The sequence below is a fragment of the Bos mutus genome, chromosome 22 (assembly GCF_027580195.1).
Source record: "Bos mutus isolate GX-2022 chromosome 22, NWIPB_WYAK_1.1, whole genome shotgun sequence".
Classification (NCBI taxonomy): Eukaryota; Metazoa; Chordata; class Mammalia; order Artiodactyla; family Bovidae; genus Bos; species Bos mutus.
The window spans coordinates 39,152,406-39,180,338 of NC_091638.1; the positions used below are offsets into that span (position 1 = coordinate 39,152,406).

General features: G+C 41.6%; 1 protein-coding gene across 1 annotated transcript in view; it reads left to right on the forward strand.

The window, feature by feature from the left end:
• CADPS (calcium dependent secretion activator) overlaps window positions 1-27,405 on the forward strand; it is a 476,711-nt gene extending 449,306 nt beyond the window's left edge. Inside the window, 2 exon segments of the mRNA XM_070360581.1 lie at window positions 22,898-23,002; window positions 26,289-27,405. Coding sequence (XP_070216682.1) covers window positions 22,898-23,002; window positions 26,289-26,468 — 285 coding nt within the window. The 3' untranslated portion in view covers window positions 26,469-27,405.
• Window positions 27,406-27,933: the final 528 nt, after the last annotated feature.

Here is a 27,933-nt window from a genome sequence, read left to right on the forward strand (position 1 = left end):
AAGAATCTTTAACACCTGCCTTTCTCATCTTGAACTTAACACTTATCCATGAGTGGTTCCCATGAAACTTCAGTACTTCAGTAAACCTCCAATCTTGTCAGTTAAATGAATCACCACACCTTCCTTTTACTAAAAAGTGTCCTTTCAAGTTTTTAAGGAACTAACTTCTTTATGTCAAGCAGACACGAAGAGCATAGGCTTTGTAGTAAGATAGCCCCAAGGTCAGTTTTTGGGTCTACGACTGCTTACCTGTTGTGTGACTTTGAGTAACCTCGATTTCCCCCTCTAAAAATAGGGATAAAAACAGTATCTACCTCTTTGGCTTAGAACAACTAAATGAGGCAATGAGTAAACCATATGATGCTTGGCGCATTAGAATCACTCCACAGATGCCCCTTCTTGTTGCTGTCTCCATCAATAGTGGTAGTACCATGAAGACCAACAGGAAGTCTTGCCTAACGCTAAAACAAGCTTTGCAACAACGAAAAGTAATGATACATTCCTTGTCAACAGGAATTTGAAAAACCAGAGATGAAATAGTCATAGAATAGAATAGTAAGTAACAAAGAACCCAGTTGTGCTACAGGATCTCTAAAGAAGAAAATTTTTTTCTAATTGAAGTATAGTTGATTTACAATATTATGTCAGTTTTCTGTGTCAGCAAAGTGATGGAGTTATATAAAGAGAGAATTTTCAGATTCTTTTCCATTCTGGTGTATTGTAAAATATTGAATATAATTCCCAGTGCTATAAGTAGGATTGTGTTCATCTATTTTATATATAGTAGTTTGTATCTGCTAATCCCCAAATCCTAATTTATCCCTCCCCCACTCCATTTCCCCTTTGGTAACCAAAAGTTTGTTTTCTATGTCTCTGAGTCTGCTTATATTATCTAAGTTCATTTGTATCATATTTTAGACTCCACACATAAGTAATACCATATAATACATATGTTTCTCTGACCTACTTCACATAGTATGAGAATCTCTAGGTCCATCTAATCCATGATATTGTATGATTTCATTCTTTTTTATGGATGAGTAATATTCATACACACACATCCATGATATTGTATGATTTCATTCTTTTTTATGGATGAGTAATTTTCATACACACACACACACACACACACACACACACACACACACCCCACATCTTCTTTATCCCTTCATCTGTCGATAGACTCTTAGGTTGCTTCCATGTCCTGGCTATTGTGAAGAATACTGCTACGAACATTGGGGTGCATGTATCTTTTCAAATCAGAGTTTTCTCCAGATATATTCCCAGAAGTGGCATTTCTGGATCATATGATAGCTCTACTTTTAGTTTTTTAAGGAATCTCCAACTGTTTTCCATAGTGGCTGTACCAGTTTACATTCCCACCAACAGTGTAGGAGGGTTCCCTTAAGAAAATCTGCTTTAAACTAGAGCAAAGTCATGTAGGAGGGAGCCTCAGAGATTAGTACCCCAGAGGAGCCAGCTTGGGCAGGTTGGGTTCGGGGAAGAGAAAGAGATAGGATTCTGTGGTCAGGCGCTATACAGAGAGACAGTATTGCTTCTTCTGGGAGCATCCCTGACTCACCACCACCGTAGCTTCATCAGCCTTGGCAGGACTTCTGTTTGGAGATGTCCTTTCAGAACTTAAGTGATAGCTTCACCCAGGTTATGATGACTCCAGTCTAGGCTTCTGGATATTTGCCACGTAGGCATCAGCTGCTCCATCATCTTAAGGGCTAAATTCTTTTTACATTAATAGGTACTGTTTTGTCATTACTATGTGCTTGTTAACCAGGGGTGTACATAAGAATTACTTACATATTTTTGTGAGCCACAGTTCTCTCATACGTTTTTAGCTTTACCTAAAGTCCTTTTTCTGTTCCAGGATCCTGTTGATCATATCTCATTATATGCAGTTGTGTGTCATGTTAGGCTCCTCTTTGAATCACATGAAATTTTAAGGACTGTTGGTCAGATATATAGGATACCCCTCTGTTAATTATCTGATTTTTTGAATCATATTTAGACGGGGCTTTAGAATTTGGAAGTTTTATATATATATATATATATTTTTTTTTATGTATTCATTCCAGCTGTATGCCACAGATTCTGAGTCAGTCGGTGTAAGATAAAGCTCAAGCATCTGTTTTTTTAAACAAATCCAAGGGTTCAGCCCGATCATGAATCACTGGCTTAGAGCAGTATTTTCTGCACTGTGGATCATTTTGCCCACCCAAAGTTTATTTAGAAACGATTTGGAGACGTTTTTGACAGTCACAGCTCTGGGGTCGGGGGAGGAGTGCTATTAAGATCTGATGGTAGATGGTCAGCATGACGCTGCCCAGGACAGTCCCCACAGCAGAGTTATCTGGCCCCGAATTTCAACACTAGTAAGGTTGATAAGTCCTGATTTAGTCAAAAAGACATGTTTAGTTCTATTATTTCTAGTAATAACCTTTCCATCTTGTGGCCAACAAAACTACTTTATAACCTTTCTATTTTTATATATATAGCAAGCATACAAAGAGATAGGAGAAGGTACTATTATTTCCATTTTTAAGATAGGAACCTAAGGTCCAAAAAGAGCTTGCCCAAGACCCCCAAGTCCCAGGGACCCCATCTCTTGAAACTTGTGGCTTTCCCACCGCTGCCACCCTCCACCACCACCACACTGAGAGCAGCAGTGTTATCTCTTTTACTCACCATAGCATCCATGAACTCTCAGTAACTGTGTGTTGAATAGGTATTGATGAATCCCTAGCCTGTCTCATGGACCTTGTCAAAGATTTTTTTAAAGGATTTTGTAATTTCCAATTCTAACTCAAAAATAGTAATTAAATCCTTTAAATGTCTCACTATGGATTTTTGCAACTGTCACCTTATTTTTTTGTTCAGAAGTATATATAGTATTCTGGTTAATTTAATGAGGAATGGATTGTTTTGGTCCATTTGGCTTTTCAGCTTTTCAGTTATTTTGAAGATTTATTAGAAAACCGTTTCTCTTTCAACCCCTACTTTGGATAGACTCTCTAAAATGTCTTAGGTCTATTTTCTGCCTTACTGAGCATTTTAAACCAAATGTAATTCTCTGGGTCAACATCTTTCAGGGCTCTGGTTTTACCCTGCTTAACCCTAAGTGACGCTGTCCAGTCATGAAGGTGTAGAAAGAGTGAGTTATCCAGTATTGCTAATAACTTCCCCAACTCCAAATACAGTGCTCCTCCTGTCATACCCCATGCCTTAGGAAGATGGGGCTGAAATGTTTATCAGCCCAAAATGCATTCTGAAAGCTGCTTTTATGAGTCAGTCCCAAAGAGGACTTGTGAAGGGAGGGAAGAGGATTGCTTTCTAGGTACAAACAGGGAGGAAGAGTCCCAATAATTGACAGGTTTAATAATAATGATAAAGTTTATTTAGTCTTTCTTTTAGGTATATCTCTTGACTGTTCATTGATGGTAACCACATCATCTCATTAAAAGTGTTATTTCTTGTAAGTCCTCTTCGCAGCCCTAGAAAGTAGATACCTAATGATCCCCACTTTATAGCTATTGAGGCTGATGAAAGCCAATATTGATGGGGTACCATGGAGAAGGAAATGGCAACCCACTCCAGTATTCTTGCCTCGAGAATCCCATGGATGGAGGAGCCTGGTGGACTACAGTCCATGGGGTCACAGAGAGTAGGACACGACTGAGCGACTTCACTCACTCACTCATCTATGTACCAGGGTACAGTTCTAGGAACTTAATGTAATCATTTGTGTAACTCTCATAACTTCCTTGTGAGATGGGTTTTTACAGACAAAGAAGTTGAATCACTGAGAGGTACATTGACTTCAGTAAATTCAGAAGCCAGGGAAGTGATCAGTCCTAGATCAAAGTCCTTTCTTTCCAATGCAAAGTAGACTCCTAACCATGATATCTTTCAGAAAAAAAACTGCAGTCTTCAAATATGTGCCCCCAAATTCCCATCCAGTTAGGGCTCTGCATCCCACATTCATGCACCACGCATGTAACAGTAATACAGTCGTTATTTCCTGCTTGCTACCACAGCAGTACTCAAGACAGAAATTGCAGTTGTGACCCCCTAGTAGAAAGTAGCTTATTAGTCACGGCTTGTCCACTAACAATGATGGGAGTTGCATAGCTAATCAGGCAGACTTTTTAATGAAAATTCAACCCAGTCTCTTCCTGAATGTGAGGATTTTGTCATCAAGCTGGAGTTCCGCCTGTACCAGCAAATCTAGACCTAAAGGTGGGAGACCCCAGGAAGCTCTACTGTACCCACTTTAGGGTGAAACCCCATCCTCAGCGGAGAGGGACCGCAACACAGTGTGGAAGCTTGCATGCCATATGTGCTGCAAAAGCCACTTCTACCTAGGCTTTCAGCTTTCAGGCTATATTTCCCTCTGGGTGCTGTCTAAGATCCTTTATCCCATAAGAATAAAGTTTTGTGGTTTATTTGAGGCAAAGGGGATGATGGTAACACAATACCTTTACATCCCAGACAGTTGATAAATGGTTTAGGATAGCAGCTTAAGTTCCTTAAGCAAACCTTGACACAAGTGGTATAATTCAGCAACAATGCCCCAGAGTTCCTACGAGGCCCCATGGACTCCTTTAACCTGCCCACATAGCTGCGTTGTCAATGGCACTAAGTTTCACAGATCAGCAGGGCTTTACAGGAGGGGGAAAGTAATCCAGAATTACAGAATAACACGGTTATACAATCCATTCGTAACACACATGTAGTTGCAACTAAATCGTTATGTGGTCATTATCCAACAATGCCTGAGATGTCAGCAATGTGAAAGTTTGCGATCGGGTTTCACCAAAGAACTTCCTTGACTTATTTCCAGCCGAAGATTATACTAAACAATCTGACGGTGATAAAAGAGGAAGGAAGAAAGGAAGGAAGGAAAGAGGGAGAGAGGGAGGGAAGAAGGAATTTGTGTGTGTGTGTGTGTGTGTGTGTGTGTGTAAGCCTTAAAGAGCTTACCAGATAGATTGTCAGCTGTCAGCCAACCCTTGAAAGTAGCAAATCCCTTGGCTACTACAAAGTTGTCTCTCCACATTGTTTCTAAAGAGTTTGTTTATTGAAAATATGTCTGCTTTGGGCATTCAGCTTCCTAAGTGAGTGCAGGCTCACAGTGGCAGCAAGGTCAGCAGTGGTACACTGTTCACTAAAGCTTGCTTCTGCCTATGGTTTCTGGAAGTCACCAGCTAGTGGTGACCACTGCAGGGGAGGACGTGGATGCAGACGTACTAGGGTTCTCTTAAAGGCGCCCCACTTGGCTTACAGAGAACTAGAGACGTGAAGGCCTGATGCCCCGTGCTGGTGCACATTAGAAATAAATTTGGGCACTCGGCTTAAAGAACTCACGAACGACAAGATGCACAAAGACGAGTGATTCTGCGTTTAGCTCAGCTTTTGTGAGCCTGGCCAGGCAAGGGGGTTTCTTACAAGAAGTGTGTAAATAATGCAACCTGCTTTACAAAGGAAAACAGAATGAAATTAATCCAAGACATCCGTGGCGTGATACTATTTTCTGCCCTCAGCTTTTCTTTTTATAACTTGAGACACACAGCCTAACAGTTCAGCACAAACAATATCATGCTCAAAAAAAAAAAAACAAAAAAAACCCAGACCCAGGGTATCCTTCAGTCCTTAGGATAGAACTTGGAATCCAGTCTTCAGCCTGTCACACAGTATTATTATTAAATCTATAATGTGATCACAGCCAAATCTTTGGCTTGGGCACAATCCCCCCATTCTCCCTCCTTTTGGGGGAAAAAGGGGGGAAGCATTGGGAGGGGCCAAGGAACCAAGCCAATCAAAGTTAAAATAAAGTCTCTTTCTAGCAAGACTACTGTCTATAACATGTTGTTCCTTATAGAAAGTGGGATATGGTGGCATTTGCTTGATTAACTTGCTCGACAAAAGTGACAGCTGCTGTGGGTGCCTGCGGATAAGCTGCACGGCGCAGTTCCGCCTTTGTACATCTGTCAGCAGAAAGGGAAGAATAAAGAGTGAAAAGAGACAAATTGGTCCCAAAAGACACTCCATTCAACTTAGGAGGTTTGCCCCATTCAGGCACTCGCTGTGCGCCTCAAGTACTGAGAGCTTATTCAATTTCATTCACTCTTTCGAATGAACCCACAAGTGTTTAATTTCTTATTCTGTCGCCTCAAAAAAAGGAAGGGGGGGTGGAGAAGGGGGAGGGAGCCTTGTGGACGGAAAGCATTAATGGCAAGGCAGAGGGATTCCGCCTGCACATATTAACTCATGGCTAATTTACGGTTTAACTCTATGTGCTCAGGTCCTAGACTCATCTGAATGCTGCAGCAGGGCACCTGACGCAGCCTTCCTGTCTCCTGGCTGGTGGATCCAAAACCCTCTGTAGACACTGAGGGCGCCCAGCAGGGTCCAGTGTGTGTCCTGTGTGGGGACAGTGGTCTGAGGTCCATGCCCTTTGCAGAGATGAGGCAGCGAGCTCCCCAGAAGGAGGTTTGGGTTAGTGATCTGGTGAATGTAAAGTTTTTTTTTTCTTTTTTCTTCCCTCCCAGAAAGGTAAAAAAAAGTCACACTGAGTGAGAAGTAGTAAGTGGGGAATATGGTTAACAGAGATTAAAAATAAAGCAAGAGGAAAGGGCGCCTTTGGGAAGCAGAGCCCAGCTGTACATGGTGAAAACACATGTTAACTTTTTAAAAAGCAGCACTTTGATTTTCTTTTCTTCATCTCTGAGCCCCAGGCATCAGAACTTACCTTCTGATCTCCTTTATATAGGGGCAATCACCATGTACCCCTAAATGTTTCCTCCTCAGAGTTTGGAAGTCTTCCCCAGGGCCCCCACCATCTTTTCTCCTACATTCTCATGCCACTGACTTGTCTTTGAAACCTGGCCTTCCTGAACCAGCATCCAAGTATTGTTCCATGGACAGCTTCTTGTAAATCAATACCATCTCTGGTCCTAAAAAGATGATACCCTTTCCTTATGGGAAACCATTCCCCAGAGAGCCCAGGTTCCCGAGGGCTGACATTGATGTAATTTTAAAACTGCTTAGAGAACTTTGGATAAGGGTCCTGGACCCATAAATATAGTTGTTGGCTTTATTGTCTTAGAATCCTTGAGGCTCTAGACTCTGCCTCCTGGATGGTATATAAGTACCCAATCATCTTCTGCTTGGAAACTCGCTGTGTGGTTGGACCAACAGCATCCCATTGTCTGTTTACCTGAATGTTTTCCATGGAATAACAGATTATGTGAAGGTGCAGATCATGGGTTTTGATTGTTGTTGTTGTTGTTTTTAATATTGAGAATAGGGACTAAAACAACCTCAGCCCAGAAAAAGAACTCCCTGAAGTCAATATGATTTTTCCCACGTAAGAACTTCAACTTTGACTCACAAAACTCTCATGAGTCATGACTCTATAGACAAAGTTGAATATGTGCAAATTATGAAATTAGCCCCTTAATGTGATTAACCAACCCTGTTTTAAAAAGACATAGTTGGCATTCCACTTTATCTTTCCGTTCGGTACATGAGTTACAATCCTTATTTTAGAGTATGATTTCTATAATCATTTCTATATGGTATGCAGATTTCTTATTCAGTTGCTTACGTCAATCTGCTTGTGAATTAATGCAGTTAACTCTCGATGCACTTCCCGTACCTATGGAGCAGTCGGGGGCGGGCAGATGCTGTTCGTGAACAATCTGATTTCTGCTCCTGGGATGAATCTCTCTCCTCCCTCTAAGGTCCTTGTATGCATCCCAGAGAGCAGTTTTCAGATAAAGTATTAACCCTTCTCACGTGGATAATAGGTTAGTAGGACGTGCCACCAAAACTAGAGTTTCTTTTTCGACATAATTGAGCTTGAAGTGATTGAGATGACTTGAAAGTGTGAATTTGGATTGTAACTATACATTTTTCTCAAACAGTAGGTTCCTTTGAGAGGACAGAGGCTCAAGGCATGGGGGTCCATTTTCTCAATGCACAGGGAGGCCCAGGAGTAAATCCCCAACATATCCAGAGAAAAATAGGCCCCAGAAAAAGGTATTGTTAACCAGGGTGAGTTTGTTAATGTCCAAACTGCACACCTGCCCTGGGCAGCCCAGGCGGCAGACCAGGCCTGGCTAGAAGCTGATTGGGGATTAATCGCGTTTGGCTCATTATTTACGTCTCTTGGAGAAAGAAAGAGCCTGAGAAAATCCAGGTACCTGAGAGAGCTTTTTCCTTTTCCCTTAAGTATCAGGGATTGCTGAAAGTTAGGTATCAGCTTCTGACATTTGCTAAAGAACTTGTCTAGTTAACGAAAGTCCGAAACACAAGCATGTTCAGATTTACAGTGATAGGTCCCATTGGTCAGCCAGGGGGTGTTAGAACAGCTGGTGTTGGGCCCATGTTCCATCTTCCATTCAGGGCTTGACCTCTAGTTACATTTTTATTCAATTACTTAGGTGTCCAACAGTTTTAGAAATCACGTTGTGTACAGGAAAGCACAGATCTAATTTTGATACCTAAATTGGATTCTTTTTTTCAGGACAGCAGGGCATTGGAAGCTAATCAAAAGAGACAGAGGAGAGAGAGATATTTTGCTATTTGAGCACCTTAAGTTCAAAGGTGGAAGGATTTTGCAGGGAGTCATGCCTCACCCCTCATTTAACTTGATATTAAATAGGGCCTTGAGTTATGGGGGGGGGGGAAATATATATATATATTGGTGGAGCTTATATGCTTCAGGATCTCTGGAAACAGGAAAAATAGCATGAACGTTAAAAGCCAGCTTATTACACATGGATTATATTTCCTTTTCTCCCTCTTTCATGGAGTATGAATCCATATCAGTATGGTGCTATAGAAGTGTAAAATGGAATTTAAAAAGTAACTATTTATTGAGGTTGTTAGGAGAATTGAATGAGTTTAACCCATATAAACCACTTAGAATAGTACCTGACACATAGAAAGTGCTCACTAAATGTTTACTCTCGTGATTTTCACTACTATTATTGTTGATTATTATTAGTTATGTCAGTATAGGATTTTTTTTCCATAGCGGATTCAGTGGAGCATTAGTACCCTGAAAGCTATTACTAGGTGGCTCATGGAAAGTGATTCTTTAGTCAAATACATTTGGAAACTAGGAAGCAAAGTTCAGTGGGTTTCTTTACTGCAGGACTTTTCAGCGCATTTAATGTGTGAGTGCAACCCTGTGGCTCTGAGTCACCAGTAGTATTCAGACCTAGCATACAGTATGCGTATGTGCATCGCAAACACATTCCCAGGCCAGGTAAAATTGAAAAGCTAGAAAATGTTAATGCTAGTATCACTTGTACTTCTTTTTAAAAGCTTGTGATGAAATTCCTCTGGGTAGTCGTTTTGTCCTGTCTGCATTTGGCCCCATGGATAGGATGAAACAGCCAACGTTCCCCATTAAAAGTCTCCCATTTTTCCCCCTCCCAAGGAGGCCCAAGGGGCAACATGACTATCGTGCAGCTGGGAGGTTGCTGGTCTTTACTGGGCATTGTTCTGTGTCTTCATAGTGGTTTTTAAAGACATCCCACAGCCTCCAATCCATAAACTTCAGAACCACGTTGGATTCAAAAGGTGAAAAGGCCTTACTCAAAATCTCAAAACAAGTTCTGATCTTGGACAAAGAGAGGAGTAGCCTCCCTCTGGAGCTTTCCAGTCCACGTATATGTCACCGTTTAAATAAATAAAAAGACACAAACTCTTTGGATTAGTTCAGCTGGGCTGGGAGCCTTGAGATAAGAGGTCACTGGTGTGAGTTACTATGGTAATTGAGTAGTATCAGCACTGGTTTTGCTCTCATGAGCATTAAAGCACATAATAATAGGCAAACAACAGTGGTTAAAGCAAGCAGGTAGGATTACTATGTTCTTTTGTCAGAAGTATATAATGTCTTGTAGTCAGTTTTAAAGACTTCTCAACCCTCAAATCCACCCCACCGTCACCTGCTGAGTAATTTTGTATGCTTAATCTCCTGCCCTCAACTCCCAGATCTCTGCTAATTTGAGGCAAATGGGTATTTCTGACATTAAATAGGGCAGCCAGGAAGCTCTGACCTAGAAAACGCGCATTCTGAAGCGCTGAGAAAAAATATATTCTTTCACCAATTTTGTTCAGTCTCTTTTGAATGACGAGGGGGAACATTAGCTTTCACTGCAATGGGAGGTTGCAGCCGCCCAAGGATGGAGTTTTTGCAGAACCAGGAAAAAATGAAAGAAAAAAGAAAGAGAAACTTGCCGAGCATCCCCACTCCCAACTTCCCCCATAAAACTTGTCACTTCGCATTGCCATCCGCTACCCCAACAATAATCACTCCGTGCCTATTGCTAATTGCAAGCACAGCTGAGGCCCAGCGGGGGGCCCTTGCACAGTCTCAGGCCTTTATACGAGGCTCAATCTGTTGTATGGCACTTGTTCACACACAAAAAAACTACCAGCAAAGGCAGAAAGAGGCAGAGTCACAGGTTTCTTGTAATCCCTCCGCCTCCCCGCTGACAGCCCAGCCCTAGAAGCATTCCTGGTTTTGTCCTCTGCTTTACAAAATCTGAAGTGACCTTAAGCTACGAGCACGTCAGCTTTTGAATGTCGAGTTGCCGGCGTCTTCAGGTGCATTAAGGAGCAAGGGGGGTGGGGGGGGGGGCTACATCTGGCTTCTGCGTTTCTGTTTGCAGCGCCCCTGGGGCGAGCTGTGGCTTCCTGTAACATGTAAAATATGAGTGTGAACTCAGGGTTCATGGCAAGGAACAGGAGGTCATGCCTCCATTCAGTTCTAAGTAAAGAAGCTGGGAGTTTGCAGATGTTTTTCTGTATGTGTAATGACACCACCCCCCGCCCCAGCCAGCGAGCACCCGAGCGCCGTTTTTTGATAAAATGTGCCACAATCAGTGTGCTACTTGCAGATTTATTCATATCAATTTTTGCAATTTATATATTCAGAGACAAGATTGCTATTTCGGCAACTTTATGTTGGATGTCGTACGTTTGCATCTACAGAAAGAGGGAACGAAGTATGGGGCGGGGAGGGTGGGCAGAGAAAGAAAAGAAATTAAGTCTGTTCCTCGGGCCACCAGCTGGGGTGTTGTCAAGGAGACAAAGCGTCCAACGGGAGGGTCTGTGTCCCCCTTTTGCCCAGCGGTCACTTCCTGCCCAGGCTTGGAGGTGGGAAATCTGTAGATTCTGGCCCAGAAGAAGGTTCTGGAATGGCTACAGTGAGGAGGAGTCCGCTTGGGGATTTGGGAGCGAAAGTCCCCCTCCATAGATGAGGCCCAGGCCACCCAAAGAAAGGCCTTTCCATCCTCCTTCAGGGTCAAGGACTGGCCCAAGGAGGTATTTGGCATGGGCTTCCAGTGGGTCTAGTAGGGGGCACCCAACCCTTCCTGTCCACCTTGCCACCCTCTAAGATGAGAAGGGAATTAAGCCTCCTGTGAGATCCCCGCTTACAGAAATTTCTGTTTCCAGCCCAAAGCCTCATACTGTATTTTCAGCGAAGGAAGACATTGGTCGAGCAAACATGGAGATTAATCCTCCTTAGCCTGGGGAATAAATGTTCCTCAGTGGGGCAGTGTTAATTGCCGAGCTGGGTGCAAAGATCATTTTGAGGCATTTAAGAAATACATGATTTTTATTAGTATAACTGTTCCATGTAGGAGTTATTTTTCAGCAAAGGGCAAAAGCTTTGCCTGCCTCGCATTATTAGCCTAATTCTACTTAATTGTTTCCTAAAATAAGGGCTTCCTAAATACACATTCCAAACCTTAATAAGTCTGTTGTGTGTGTTGGGGGGGGGTGGCGGTGATTCTGAATGGTGAAGCCGCTGCCCTTTTGGGCAGAGGGAACTGGGGTCTTGGGGCTGAGCGCTGCTTGATCAAATCTGTACGGGGAACATCAGGGGGCGGGGAGCAGGAAGGGGATGGGGGAGTCTCCGTGAAAACATATGAGGTGATGTGTCACGCGGTGTGAAAAATGCATCCTTTCTGGCTGTTTGGACCCAATCCTCTATGAGGATTCTCAGTTCTCATCTCTGGGCTTCATTTAATTCTCTTTCACAGATTTAGAAATGTTGGCCCCGTGGCATGTTTTAAATAAACCCAATAAGTGACTGAGCAAATGCTACCAGATATGTTCTTTGTTCTGCACAGTCGCAGAACTCGGCCTTGAGAAATCATCTCCTCCCGGCCCCCGTTCCTCATGCACATCATTTTTTGGCTTTTTGTGAAACACGATTGGTGTTCCAGATTAGAACATGTACATTGCTACCTGGCCGTGCTTTCTTTAGCAAAGTTTCCTTTTCGATCAGGGGAGCAATTCTGCATTCCCTTCTTTTTGTTTTGATTGTGGTAAAAACCAGCATAATGTAAAATTGATCAGGTTAACCGTTTCAAATGGTACAGTTCATTGGTGGGAAATGCATTCACACTGTTATGCAGCCAATTTCTGCAAGTCTTTTAAAAGTCTTGCAAAACTGAAAATCTATAGCCATTCAACAGTAACTCGCCATTTTCCCCTTCCCCAGCCCCTGGCAACCACTTTCATACACTGTTCTATGAATTTGACTACTCTAGATACCTTATGGAAGTGGAATCATAGTATTTGTCTTTTTTTTCACTGACTGACTTAGCACAGTATCCTCAAGGTTTCTCCATGTTACAGCATTTGACAGGATTTCCTTCCTTTTTAAGATTAAACGCTGTTCCATCATATATCGGTACCACCTTTTGCTTATTCATTCTTCTATCCATAGCCACTTGGGTTGCTTCTGCCTTTTAGCTCTTGCAAATAATGCTGCTCCGAACACAGGTGTGCCAATGTCTCTTCAAGACCCTGCTTTCCGTTTCCTTGCATCTGTGGAATTGCTGGGTGTCCCATCTTTTTATAATAGCAGGTTGTGGAAATGGGGGAAGAGCAGTATCCAAGTGTAAGTTGAAGGTGCATTCACAGCAGAAAATCCCCTTTCGTGCCTCCTTTCTGTGCCTTTCTGTCTTTAGGTAGATATCTGTGAGCTGACCTTTGAGTTTTTTCATTCAGAGTTGGCAAACTTTCCAGAAATATCTTGGACATATTGGGAAAGCAGACCTTTTGGGTGCTGTCTCAGCTCCTTGCAGGTGGCCATTCACCATACCGAGATGTGGGGTTGGGCGGGATACAAGGGGACTTGTGACCTGTTGGATTTCACATAGTCTGATTGATTCAGAAGTGACAAACTCATTTCCCGTATGGCTTTGAGTGTTTTGGACAGCTTACTGAAATTGTCAGTTTATCAAACCATAAAAAAAAAAAAAAGAACATGTCTTCCAAAGAGAGATCCCTGTATAACCTGTATAAATATAACCTTTGAATTAAACTCTCCTGCTTGATTTGATCCTAGAAAGAACCCTTTGGGACTCTTACTTTCCTTGTATTTTCTCCCAGGCAGCTAGTAGTGATGGTACTGACTTGTTGAAAAGGCTACAGTACATTTAGTCAAGAGTCCAAGTAGAGTCATTATTTTGAACATCCATTTGAAACGTCATTCCTGAAGACATTGCTTATTGCACATTTCTCTGTATTTCAGGTTTAGACAGGTAAAATTTGGCCTTGAATAGATAACTGCTTATTTTAATAAAAGAATATTAAGGTATCACTTAAGCCCTTTTGAAGGAAATTAAAAATAAAATTGCTCCCACATGTTAAATTCTATATATGTTCCTATAGAAGAAGCAAATATTTTTTAAAGTATCAATTTAAGTCAAAGTTAAAAAAATATATTTTATTTGCAGTATCTCTTCCTTATGAGAAGAAACTAAACGTAAAAGAGTCGCTGGGTTCTCTTCATACCATGTTGCAGATAGCGAAGGTCTCTGGAACCATGGTTTCAGCAAGTTGCCTCTGATGTCCCCCTCAGTCTGGATTGCATCAGACTTTCAGAGGTTGCTGTCCAGAGTTTAGAACCCTGAAAAGCCACAGCATCAAGACAGCTTTGTAAAGATTTCAATGAAATGGGTTTTAGCCATCCAGAGAATTATCAGTTTAGTCACTCAGTCATGTCTGACTCTTGGCGACCCCATGGACTGCAGCGTGGCCAGGCTTCCCTGTCCATCACCAACTCCTGGAGCTTGCTCAAACTCATGTCCATTGAGTCGGTGATGCCATCCAACCATCTCATCCTCTGTCTTTCCCTTCTCCTCCTGCCTTCAATCTTTCCCAGCATCAGGGTCTTTTCCAGTGAGTCAGTTCTTTGCATCAGGTGGCCAAAGTATTAAAGATTTAAAAAAAAAAAAAAAAAACAACCTTCAACTTAAAAAAAAAACACTTGGGACAGCCTAGAATGTCCCCCTGATTATCTATACCCTCTGTGGTATCTTTGTGCTTTTATCTGGGCGTCCTGAAGCTGTGACTGGAAATACCCACTTCTAGAAGCAGTTGTTTTGGTGAATCAAATCCTGAATTAGTGTCACTCAATTCAGTAAGGCAAAAGATTGCATCTTTCAATTACATGTCATTTTTTTAAAGTACTCAGATGATACACCCTCTTAGCAAAGCATATCAGCTCCCTTTGGGGGCTCTGACAAACCCTGAAACTTATGTGCAGTCTTTTAGTGTTCATCGACTTGGCACAGTTGTCTTGAACATGCCAAGCCTTTGTCAAACCCTCTCTGAATCTGGAGTAGAACACCAAATACAACCGCAAGAAACCCATGAGGCTGTGGAATTTTGGCCCAGGTCAACAAAGCTTTGGAGACTTTGGTAGGAGTGTGGAGGAAACCTTAATGAAGCTTTTCACATGCTCTTAAATTACCCAAATTGTAAGAAAGAAATATGCATTGAAAGCTTCAAATGTAAAATATTTCATTACAGTATTTCAATGCAGCCATTTAAATAGGTTGCAGGTTTCCTTTCTGCTAATAATAATCCACTTTTGTCACAAAAAGCAGCAGGAGGAACATAGTCACATGGGTGTGGTCCAAGTATTATCTTCCTCTTTGACTCTTTGCCAACATAGAAAATGTCCTTTCTTCATTAGTCCAGGCAAGGTGCTGAGGCAGTTTCTCTCATGTCTGGCTGTGTTGCATTGGAGAAAGGGTACTTTCCAAAGAAAAGATAAAAATCTTCCAGGTTTCACTGTTTCCTCACTTCAGAAATACAGGTTGCTTATCAAGAAGTTGTAAAGTACCTGTTTGCTCAGATCTTATTCAAGGAATGGGAACTGCTCAGAAAGCTTTGCACAACCCTGACTAGCTGGCACTTAGGAACGTACTATTAATATTTCTTATTCATGGAATAAGGTAGGACAGCAGGTCTAGATAATAACAGCTAACACTCAGTATATGCCTGGTGCTATTGTAAGCATGCCACACGTATTAACTCATTTAATTCCCACAACAACCCTAAGTGGTTTTTCTGATCATCCCCATTTAGCAGATAAGAAAACTGAGGCACAGGGATGATAAGGAATTTATCAGGATTCTAACACAGGACGGGCCTCATTCAAGTCCAGTCTCTTAAGCTGTACTGCATCTCAGCCTCTTGAGGCCAGGCTTCATCTCTTGCTAGCCGGTAGACCACTGCTTCTCTGAGTTTCAGTTTCCTAATCTGTGAAGTGAGGCTGTAGATGATGATAAAGACTCAACTGTTCAGACTTTAGCCACGAATTGCCCAGGCACTTAGCACTTTGCCTCCCTGGCATGAATAGGGTGAACATGCCAGTTTCAAATGAAACATGCATTTGAAAATGAGCCAACAGTAGAACTCAGATCATTGTAAATTTTGACTATCATTCGTGAATAGGTTATATAGGACCAAGTCACAGTTTTTAGTCAAAGAAGGTGTGTGAAGAGATGTGTTTGTGCATGGTGTGGTTATTGGTCCTTAGACCAAACACCGTAATTTCTGAAAGGGTACATTTTCATGTATCAGGCTAAATATTACCTTCTATTGTAGGCATGTGCTTGAAATTTGTAAATGTTCATGTTTTTCTAAAAGTGGTACACTATAGCGTGCATATTATATACTTCTATAAAATTTTTCTTTCAAGAAAAAAGTAACACAGGAAGAACTTTTTGCACTAGACTGTTTTCATTGGATTTGATATTCCACCCAAAATCATTTCTCTTTCAGCCCTTTCTGATGACATCCTATTTAACTGAGCATGAAACTGAATTTCCCCAAGGCTCTCTTCCTCTCCCTGTTCACAGACCGTGTTAAAGCTTATGATGGATACTTTTTCAGAATTGAAATTTTGGTCAGTGTCATAACTTTTGTATCTCCAACACTCTGTTAGGAAAATTAAATCCATTGTGACAGAGGCAGTTTTTCTAGTTGTATTTGTCATTGAAAACTCAAACTGCCCACAGTGAGAGTTTTCTCTTAAGTGGCAATTGCTGAATTACCAGCCTAAGAGAAAAGAAGAAATGAGGTAGGACTACAGAGAGAAATTAAAAATACATTGATGCTAGCTAAGAAATAGCATCCCTCACCCCCATCCAACTTTTCTGAATCATTTCTCTTAAGAGTCAGCAATGATTGTCTCTCATCCGTTATTAGTTCTTTAAGGCTGTTGATTGGTTTTTTTTGTGGGAAAACCCTTGACTCCACACACCGTACCTAGCAACTTTCTAGGCTCATAGAAAGTAGAATATTTTCAACAACAGGCCAAGCTTAGACTCTGAGGGAGACAGTTCCAAAAACACTGGAACCCACCCACACACTTCTCCTTTGAGAAATTCAGAGCTGAATGACTTTGCTGAAAGGCTACCTGGCAAGTAGATCTGTTTCTATATAAACAAGCCATTGGTTTTTAAAATTATTGAGCTAAATGTGACAACTTACACAGGTGTAGTGGTAAATAACCAATTTGAAGCCTACTTCACTGCTTACCAGCCATCTGAACACAGGCTACTTATTTAACTTACCTATGCCCCTTTTTCTCATCTGTAAAACAGGGTTGTTAATACCACTGATACTTGTTTAAGTGTGTCATTTTGTTTTATATTTTTATTTTTATTATTGATGTATTTACAATACATGTTTATGTATTATGATGTATTTACAATATGCATTTCCAATATGGTGTTAATTTCTGCTGTACAGCAAAGTGACTCAGTTATACACACACACACGCACATATGCATACATTCTTTTTTATATTCTTCCTTTCCATTATGGTTTATCCCAGGACATTGAACACAGTTCCCTGTGCTATACAGTAGGACCTTGTTGCCCATCCGTCCAATATGTGACAGTTTGCATCTGTTAACCCCAAACTCTCAGTCCATCTCTCCCCTTATTGATACTCCTAAGAGTTCAACTCTGTGGTGAAATTACATAATGCTTATAGAATGCCGTGCACATTACTTGTACATTCTAAGGACTCGATGTTCAATGAGTAGGTAGCTATATTAATTTTGGGTGCTGTGTGTGTGTGTGTGTTAGGAATCCTGTACAAAATAGCACTTTGCCAAAACTATAGACTCTAAAGTCTTAGAGAATGGTATTGTGTGATAGGCAGCCATATAAGTTAAGCAGATATGTTAGCCCTTGCAATTTAGTGAACATGGAAACTCTGCTGAGTAGTTTTATGTCCTTTTCCGCCTCTATTCCTTATTTTCATTGCCACTCACGAATGTGATGTGGCTGGCTCTGAAAACAAATGAGTCATTAACAGTAAGGTCCCTTTGGGATGTTGAATTAACATCAAGGTGGGGGAGGGTGGAGAATTTAGACTCATCTAGGTGGCTGTGGTGGTAGAGGAATGAAGGCAGCAACCTTTTTATAGCGTGGTAACACTGTATCCCGCTTATGAGGGATTATCCAAATCCAGTATAACAACCCAAACGTGTTGTCCAGTGAGGTGTGAATTATCTATCCCATCTCACAATCCTGCAGCACTCCCAGAGGATAAAATTCCCAGATAAACAGTGAACCCAAGTACAGGGACTGGGGAGAGATGAATGAGTCACTTCTCAGTTTCAAAATGTTAACGAGTGATCAAGGTAAATGTCTTAATATGTTTTTTTTTTATTTTATTTTTAAACTTTACATAATTGTATTAGTTTTGCCAAATATCAAAATGTTTTTTTTTTAATTGAATGCAAGACATACATAATGAACAAACTCCTATTTGTAGTAATTAAAGGCAGTATCCAACCCTGCACTTTTGCAAGATCCTGCCTCACTCTAATCCTAGCTGCAGTGAACCCCCACTTACAGAAGAGACATGTTATATGTAAGGATTCCTCTGCACAAAGTCAGTGTAGTTAGTTGCAGGGCAGAATGTGTGACCTGAGTATATCTGCATGTTGATTTTTACCAGAAATGGATCATGAAGAGTGTTCTGTGTTGTGTATTATTCATAGAAGGATACCTGGTCTGTTTTGGGGAGTAGTAATAACAATACTGGCTAAATTTTATTGAGTGCTTACTATGCGACAGTCACTCTGCTAGGCACTTTACACAATTACTTCTTTTCACTCTCACAGTAGTCCTATGAAGTAGGTACTAATATTAACCCCAAGAGGAAACTAGGGGTCAGAGAGTTAAGTAGCTTAAGAGTTGAGTTTATCCAGCTAATAAGTATCCAACCCAAGCTGAAAGTGTAATTTATCCATGTAGGGTTTGCAAAATCACTCATTACTTGTCTGAATCCTTTGAATCCAATATTTAAATCTAGGTCAGTATAGTTTCAAATGTGTCTAACGGCACTCAGGATGGTTTTATAGGTTTGGGTGACGCTCTTAACACAAAGCAGCTCTACAGTGAGATCGCTTTGGTGAGAGCTAGTCATGTGTCCTGTAAGACTTGAGCATATGATCCCAGAGATATTCCAATAGGAATAACCTCTTCCACCACCACATGGCTTTCTCTGGTCATTTGTTCTGTGTTCGTTCTTGTTTTGTGGCATTTCTTGGGTTGAGAAAGAGACAGAAAAAAGAGGAGAGAGTTGATGGTGATGATGACGACGACGTTACCTATAGTGGTGACCGCTGTCATGATGGTGGCAGTGTTCGTTGTGGTGGCAGCTAGCATTTACTGAGGCCTTATGTGCCAAGTACTGTGATGTGAGCTTTATTAGCATTAATTCATTTAGCCATCAGAAAGGCCTGTGAAAGCGTGATTAATTCCCATTGACTGATCAGGAAACTGAGTCTCTGAGAACGTAAGTAATTTGCCCAGGATCACAAACCTAGGTGAAAAGGAGATCAGGCCTATGATGTTAACAGTTGTGTGGAAAAAAGGAAGGAAGGAGAAAAGACAAAAGAAAATTAATGGTAAGGTTTTAGATCAGCCTTCCAAGTTCTCTTTTTTTATTTATTTTTTTGCATTCAATTAAAAAAAATTTTTAAGTGTCGTTGATTTACAATATCATGTTAGTTTCAGCAGTTTAGCTACCCAAGAAGTTCCCAACTCTCCAAGGCTTTACTAGCCTTTCTTCTTTTGGCTTCTAACTGTAAAATCTTCACAAAATTATTCCCTAGGGAATGTACTTTCGTGGTGCCCAGGTAACTGGTGATTTTATTTCTCGAGGGCTTTTTTAGGATTAAACTAACCTTATGTAGGTAGTTTCCAGTTAATATACCTGAACTAAGGCAAGGCACAGTATATGCCATGCACTCACAAGTTTTATTTCTAAGGGTTTAGAGTGCATTTTACCAAAATTTTTGTGGCTATCTCTGGAAAAGGCATATCTGAACCAAAGACAAAACAAAGCAGGGAGAACTTAAAATGTTGTATTAATTTCCTCTTTCAAAGAATCATAACAAATCTGCTATATTAGCATCAATCTCAAATAAAGCAAACCTGATTAATAAGCACTGTAAACTGCATGAGGAAAAGCAAGAACACCCCAGACACCCAGTAATATGCTGATGAAATGCTTTAACAACTGGCTTTCTGGAAAGGAGAAGGCCCTAGTTGGTGGCATTTGCCAATTTCCATAGGGTAAGAACTCCCACTAAGGCCTATTTCTAGCTATCAGTGTGATACCCCCTGAATGTAGAGTTGGGAAGAGATACACCAGATTAGCTCTCATGCCCAGTGCACTGTTACACCCTCCTAGGTAGCAGTCTTTAGATGATCAGCTTTTTCATGCCAGTGCCTAGCCCTGCAAAACCGCCACTTCCGGACTCGCTAGCAGTGTGACTGCAGGCACCTGCGGTCACTTCACCTCTCTCGGCCTTGGTTGCCTCCCCTCCACGGTGGAGATCAAAGGTGGAAGATCCCTTTCACCCCTTAACGTTTTCAAGTTCTCCAAGGCAGTGACTCCTGCTTCCTCCAACATCCAAGTGCCTGTAAGCGCCTTTCTGGAAACCAAGTTAGCACCGCACTTCATCCAAAAGTGTCTCCAATTTCATCTCCTGAGCATAAGGTTTGGAAAGGAGCGACTTACTCCCTTTTGCCTCTTGAAGTGTGTAGCCAATGGGGCATCATACATTTTTTACACTTCTTTCACAAGATGTGAGATCCAGGAGGAAAAGCAGGGATGTTCCAGGGCTTTCTTGTTCTCCTGGAGTGGAAATCTGTGAGTGTGATAAGCTGACGCATCCATCTCCCTTTCAGCAGCACAGAAAGAGTATTGAGAGCAGTCTACCTTTTTCTTGTTCTCGTTTGACTATCCAAAAGCCATTTTTTACAAGAAGGGGAATTACTTATATGAAATAGTGGGGGCGCTCTTTAGCTTTTTCTTCCCCTGAAAGGTGGCATGTCTCTCAGCGAAGAGAAAAAGGCACGTTGCACAAGGCTCGCTGGCAGCGAGGGAAGCCAGCGCCGGTTTGCCTGTTGTCACAGCCAAAGCGAAATGCCACCTCTGCCTAGAAGCCCGAGTGCCATATTCCTCTTTTGTGTCCCTGAGATGCACCCATCATGGGGCCCTGGTCTGGTCAGATTGGCCGGGAGGTCACCCAAGTTCCTTTGAGGGTCATTTTCCAACCCCAGGAGGTGGGAGTGGGGAGATAGGGGGGTGTTGCTCATGACTCTCAAAATAGACTATTTGAGCCCCCAGACTGCATGTCAGATAAAGCCAGTAAATGTGGGAATTTGAGACCTGGGGTAAACACAGGAGGGCCCCCAGTTGCTGAGAGTAAAGCAGGGCTGTACCCATGACCTAGTCATGTTCCTGTCCCAGCCCCTTAACAAACCCAGATGCGGTGACAGCAAGAGCTCCAGGATCCCAAGGCAGGAGGTGCCAAAAAAACCCCAAATAATCACAACCACCACCCCCACCCCCAAAAAAATGTTTCAGTAAAATGTTCTCACTCCTAGAAGGGAAAACCTGTCCACACCTAAAGCAGCTTGACCAGGGCAAACCCCCTCCCGACATGGGGTGAACCACAGATCTCAAGGAAAAGAACACCCCCACCCCCCCCACTCTTTTGGGGAGGGACAGAAGGTTCCCCGAAACTGACAGTTTCGCCTCCATGATCTTTAAAAGAGCAGAAGTTGGCTGTGAGGCTGCAGTACTGCCTCGATTGGGGTAGTGTGGTCTCTGTTTGCGGCTGGGCTCCAAGGAGAGCCACAATTGGCTCTGATGAGGAAAGAGCCTCAAAATGGGAGATTGCAGAGAGGGGCCATGGCTGCGACTGTGTCGTTTCTTACAAGGTGAAACTTGGCAGTTCTACCTTGCAAGTAAAAACCCAAATTAATTTTTTTTTTTTTTAAGAAATTAAGTCAGAAACAAGGCTTCGGAAAAACTGTGAGTGTTAGGCATAAACTGATTTTGGATGATCTTTAGGTGAGAAAGGGTGGAGTTACCATCAGAAACATGTTTTTATTTATGCTTTTCAAATCTCCACTGGTGTGCGTGTGCGTGTGTGCGAATGTGCGTGTCAGTTAGCAGGAGAGTATGCAACGTTTCAATTCTTTAACCACTTTTTTTTTTTTTACATCTTTTCTGTGCACAGTTCATATACTTCCCTATAAATAAATATATAGGTCCATCCACACCTTTTCATTTTATTTGTAAATTGTTTGGTATAAGCGGCAACGCGTAATGAAACCTGGTGAAGTTTAAAAGATTAGATTTTTTTTTTCGTACTGACACTTCATAACACTGTTCATATGTCTCCGAGTGAGATTTATGAATATATGAGCAGTGCTGCAAAATTATACCGCACCAGAGACTCTCTTCACCACAGGGGTGGCAGTCTAAAGTGACACAGCTTCAAGCATTTTTCACAGACAAGAAGCAAAATTTAACCCCCTTAAGGGGAAGTATGATTTCAACAGCTTGAAATGAGCTCATTTGTAGATGTTTTTTTTCCCCCTCTTATCTTCCATAATTTTTGGGTGTTAAGATTAAAACAGATGCACAGCCAATGTAAGGCCACATAAGCTGCCCAGAGTATAATTTGGCCCTTAAAGAGAAACCCTCCTTCATCGTTTTTATTCAGATGCCCCATTACGGTAAATGAAGGTAAACTTTGCCCTAAATTCCTAAGGCTCTCAGCCTGATTCCCAGAACGGTCCTAAGGAGACAGGGTTTGGATTTCTCTACAGGTAAGTAGCCAGTGGCATCAACTGGCTCAGTGGAGTAGTCCCCCATCTGCCCGGACCCCTAAGACAATGGCATTAGGACATACACAGTGACTTACATCTTGGCTGAGTAAAATGAACCAAAAGAGCAAAAAATGGTCCTTATGAAATTGATTGCACATGAGGGGTGTAGAGTGGAAGAGTTCTGTTTTCAATCCCGAGTCCAAACCGCTCTCTTTTCGGCTGACCTGGGACCCTGTGACTTTGTGTCAACTCACTGTTTGTGATCTCTGTGCTCTCAAATTCTCTCTAACCATTTTGTCTTCCTTTTGGAGCAGAGCAGGGTGCTCACACGCGGCCTGTTCCCTCTCTGCTGTTTAAATGCTCCATGATGTGTTGGCTGGAGAACTTTTGTCTCTCTTTTCAGCAATGGTACAACAGCTCCATGAACGTGATCTGTACCTGGCTGACGGACCGGATGGACTTACAGCTTCACATTTATCAGTTGAAAACTCTAATTAGGATGGTCAAGGTAAAAGAAAACATGGTGATTCTCCTTTGCAAATAGCTGGCCGAAATACATTGCATTGGCAAGCTCTAGGACTTCTCTAACACAAAGAATATTAGTTTATGTATAAAACAAGACGATTCTTAAAACAGTATCTCAGGCAAGAATAAAACAAGACGACTCTTAAAACAGTATCTCAGGCAAGAAAAACCGATGAAATCATTGTGGGCTGCCTGGTTAATTTATTATTCAGACATCAGAGGGAAATTTAATAAAAAGGCATTTGATACGTTATCCAGACTGGAAAAATACTTTATGTATTTGCCATGCAAATATACTGCTGGAGCCTTTGTGCCCTTTTGCATTAGACTTTCAGAAGCTGGCTTTGGGGTACTGCCATGCTAATCACCTCCATTATGAATTTCATTTATGGTTTAATTAAATTAAATTTTGCCACAATTAATTTAATAGAAATATTTACCTCCAGCTCCTTCTAAATATGTCCTGTGACCGTTATCAGGATGCAAATCAATATTGTTCTCATAGTTAATTGAACTAGTTTCTCTTACAATGCGTGTATACAATCAAATGTAAAGGATCACGAAGGTGAGGTAACATACCCTGAACGTAGCTTTTTTTCCCCCTGTTCTTGTGTGTGCACCTTGGACTAATGATAATTATTTCAGCGTGAAATCTCAGTGGTTTACATGAAATAATAAGATCACAGAAGGGGGTAAATACGTTTTTGATCATTTCAGTTTCCATTTGATGCTGCACCGTAGAGGGTTTTAAAAACATTCGTATGCAAAAATCTCATTCAAAGCACAAAGTCTCTTTAAAAATATTTTAATAATAAAACAGCACTGAATTTCTATTTTCTTAACAGTTTGCCACAAGTCACCCCCCTCCCGCCTGCCCCATTTCTTAGTCTCTTTCGGATTAGCACCATTTCATTCAAGGTACTCCTCTACCTCAGTGCTGACTTAAAACCAATTACTGTTCCGTTGAGTGTAATTAAGGAGAATTATTATCATGTGCATTTGATCTCACAAAGAGTTCTCCCAGGGAAGGTTACAGACAGTGTATTGCAGCTCCTAAAAAAGAAACGTATGTGGTCAGACTGTGTACCCAACCTTATTTCATATTTTTAAATGTAAGTTCCTTAAGGCAACCTCACTAACCATTGCCTGATCCCTTGAATTCCATTTTCTGGCTATAAATACTCTTAGGGGAATTTTTTTCTATTTGACCTTTCCTGGGCAGACATGCATTTTAGTCTGTTACAATATCTTCCCATTACTGATATTTCCAGATTTTTGTTGAGCCTGTTAGAATTAGCAATATTCTATTAAGAAAAAAAATATAAGTCAGAGAGGAGGTTGCTTCTTAGCCTCTGCCAAAAACAACACAGACATGAGCCACAGGGAAAGGGACACAGAAACATCCCTGCCAAAGGAACTCCTTCACTTTTGCCAAAAGTGGGCCCGGCTTAACTACAGCCACAACACAGAGGGATGAAGCAGAATTCACCACCTCTTTGCTAAGTACGTTACCCAGGGGCCTCCTCCTCCTCCAGGCAAACTTCCAATGATAATTGGCTTTTTTTTCCTGCCTCTCCATCCACTCCATTTATTCATCCATTCATTCGTTATCCAGCAAGCATTTGTTCATCCATCCAACCTCAGACAAATATTAGTTGAGCCCCTACTTGCGTGTTACACAATGGAGTATTTTAAAAAAAAAGAAAAACAACTCTATGTCATTAGACATGCGGAGTCTGGTTGAGAAACACACTGCTCTGGAATTTGAATAGAGAGGAGAATATTTGAATAGTCTCAACCTTTCTTTTCCCCATCATATTCTGGCAACCAATTCTAAGTGATTGAAAAGTACAGAACAACCAAGTAAATCGTCTGGATATCTGGTCTCCAGCAGACTGGCATCTGATCAACCTCTTAGCCATACCCCCTCCAGGTGAAGACACAGTTCTACTAGCTACCTAGCCTTGCAGCTTGAGCCACAGTTAGGGTGACCTTTGAATATCTTTTAAGTAATTAGGATGTACTTTTTAAGTAGTTAGGATGATCAGATTACTTTTAAGAAAGAAAGACAAATGCTACAGATAATCATACTGGGACCACAGATATAACCTGGCAAAGGGAACCCGTGGTCAGCCTATTTATGGTCTTTTGTTACTGGACATCACTGAGCTGAGCAGCACTCACGAATTAACGCTGCAGTCATTGCCACACGTGATTTCAGGAGTGGTTGACGTGGTGACTGACACTAGGACTGCACCAGATGGACTCTAGAAACCGGAAATCCTAATGCAAGTGGTGTTGAAGTATGTTACTGTACCTTCTTTTGACCCCTTAGCATGCTTCCCATATCAAGAGGAGAAACAAACAGCAGAATCAGTAGCTGAAATGATATGCAGTGTGATGAGGAGAGTTGTAGTTAGAGAGGGACCTTCTGCAAAAAAACGTGTTTTGCGAAGTAGACAACAGCCAGATGCTTCTGGTCATGTTCAATTAACGCAAAGGGATTCCTAGAAAAACAGTCCCTGGGATACCTCAGGAAATCCAAGAGAAATTGCCTGAAGGAACAAAGAAAGAACTGGTGGTACAGCAACACCAAACCATTGTTCTTGAAAAAGAGCCAAATTTCTTCCCTGAGACCACGAAGTTGTGAACAGAATAGATACACTTCTTTCCCAAGGAGACGAGCCATGAGTCACATGCCTGCAACATACTGATGAGGCATTAACGCTCCATCTTCCCCCTAATTGTGGCTGCCCGTGATCAGTTTCGTATACCAATATGCATATGTCTGTCTTGTGAATGAGACAAAGGGATATGCAGTCACAAGCCTCAAAAAATACTGAAGACCAGACTGCAGCAGCAATCACAAAATACCATATCATGCAATCCATTATTTATGTGTTACAGCTATTCACACTATCATATGATACTATACTAACCTAAGAGAAAAAACCAGACCCCCCCCCAAAAAAAAGAACCAAAACAATGATGGAACATTTCCTTTATGAAACTGAATAAACAAGCTTATGTTCTTTGCTTTGTCTCATCTAATACAGTTTATCCTGTCACCATTTCTCATTTTCTGTCATTCAACAAATCTCAGTTTTCAGTACAAGTGAAATCTGAGCATGGTGGCTTCTCTTGTGACAGTGCATGCAGTGTGACACTTAGCTGAGGCCACTGTTCTCACCCCCACACTCGCCTTGAGCCCCCTCCCACCCTCCATGGAGATGAGATCTCCCTCATCACTGCATCTTTTCCCTCTTTAGAAAACCTATAGAGATTTCCGATTGCAAGGAGTCCTGGACTCAACCTTAAACAGCAAGACCTACGAAACCATCCGGAACCGTCTCACTGTGGAGGAGGCCACAGCGTCTGTGAGCGAGGGTGGGGGCCTGCAGGGGATCAGCATGAAGGACAGCGACGAGGAAGATGAAGAGGACGATTAGAATGCTCAGGCTCAGGGTCCATTAGGACAGAGTCTTGTAATCAATGCATGTCCTTAGTCTGTTAGTTAACCCCATTAGGGAATTTTCTGTCGACTCCCATGCCCATGAGATGTGTACCGAGACAATTGCCATTTTAGGTATGTGGTACCCAGATTAGCAAATGACCTTTCAAATACCACTTTGGAGAATACATAGCTCAATTGCTAGGCGTACCCCTGTGTACAGCAGAGTCCAGTGATGCTTCATTAATGTGCTGTGTGTGCGCGTTGACAGTAAATGGATATGAGGGCGAGTACGCCAAGTACCTTCTTCATTTCCCGTATGTGGATGCCAGTTATTTAAATGAGTACAATAAATGAATTTAAGACAAATAGATCTGCTTTGTTTTTTGAAAAACAAAAGGCAAGTCTCCAACAACCAACTTTTGGTTCCTTCTCTTCCCCTGAAACTGAAAAAAATGAACCCTTGGCATCCTTGTTAACCCATACGGTCATTTATCCAGATAATTACCCAAAAAAGGATGGCGACATACCAATGGATTGATCCTCCTCCTAATTGCCATGGCACGAGTGATCCTCTCATGACATCCAGCACAGTTCAGAGCAACTGTCTTCTATCAAAGTTTATCCTATTAAATGTTATGCTTTTATGTTTCGATAACCATGTATGTAAAAAAAAAAAAAAAAGAAGAAGACCTGAATATTTAAATTATGACCCTAGACTATAAATGTGTTTATATTAAGATATGGATATTTCCTTCAGTAGATTGTAACCATCATTTCAAATTATTTTGTTCCACGCTGGTTTTTATATCTGTCATGTACATTGCATTTTGTTCTGTGACTGCATGACCCTGGGGTCCTCTGCAGAGCTCTTTCTTTCCGTGTAAAGTAGTAGATCCATCTTGCTTTTGCCTTATATAAAGCCTACAGTTATGAAAATGCGGAAAACTGTGGCTTCTCAATAAATAACTATTCAGATGTCCCAAGAGTACTTTTGAGTCTTTTTTTCCTTGCATCTCCTTTGAAAGCTGGAACTAAAACACACAAATCAGGAAGATGTGGGCAAGAGGAGGCAAGGGGTCGTTTTCACAGAGTGTTCTTGAAACTGCTGGAGTGGGTAGTTTACAAACGCTTGTCTCCACGAGAAACAGTGTAAAATTCCATTAATGCAGACTCCACTAATTCAGAATCTGTGGGCATTTGGACATGTTGGGCTGATTACACTTGCATTATAGGATAAATAAGGGTTTGCTAAGCAAGAGAGTAGTGTAAACGAGAGAAATGTTTCTCCTGTATGAAGAGAAGGCCAACAAACTGTTTTTAAGCACCACTTTAACAGCAGTGTTTGCATTCAAACAAAGCGTGTGCCAATTATATATGATTCTTATATATTTGTTAAAGCATTTTACAAGATTCTCTAAGATACGGAGTACTCGTCTTGCTCCCCAGTCTTTGTCAGCCGT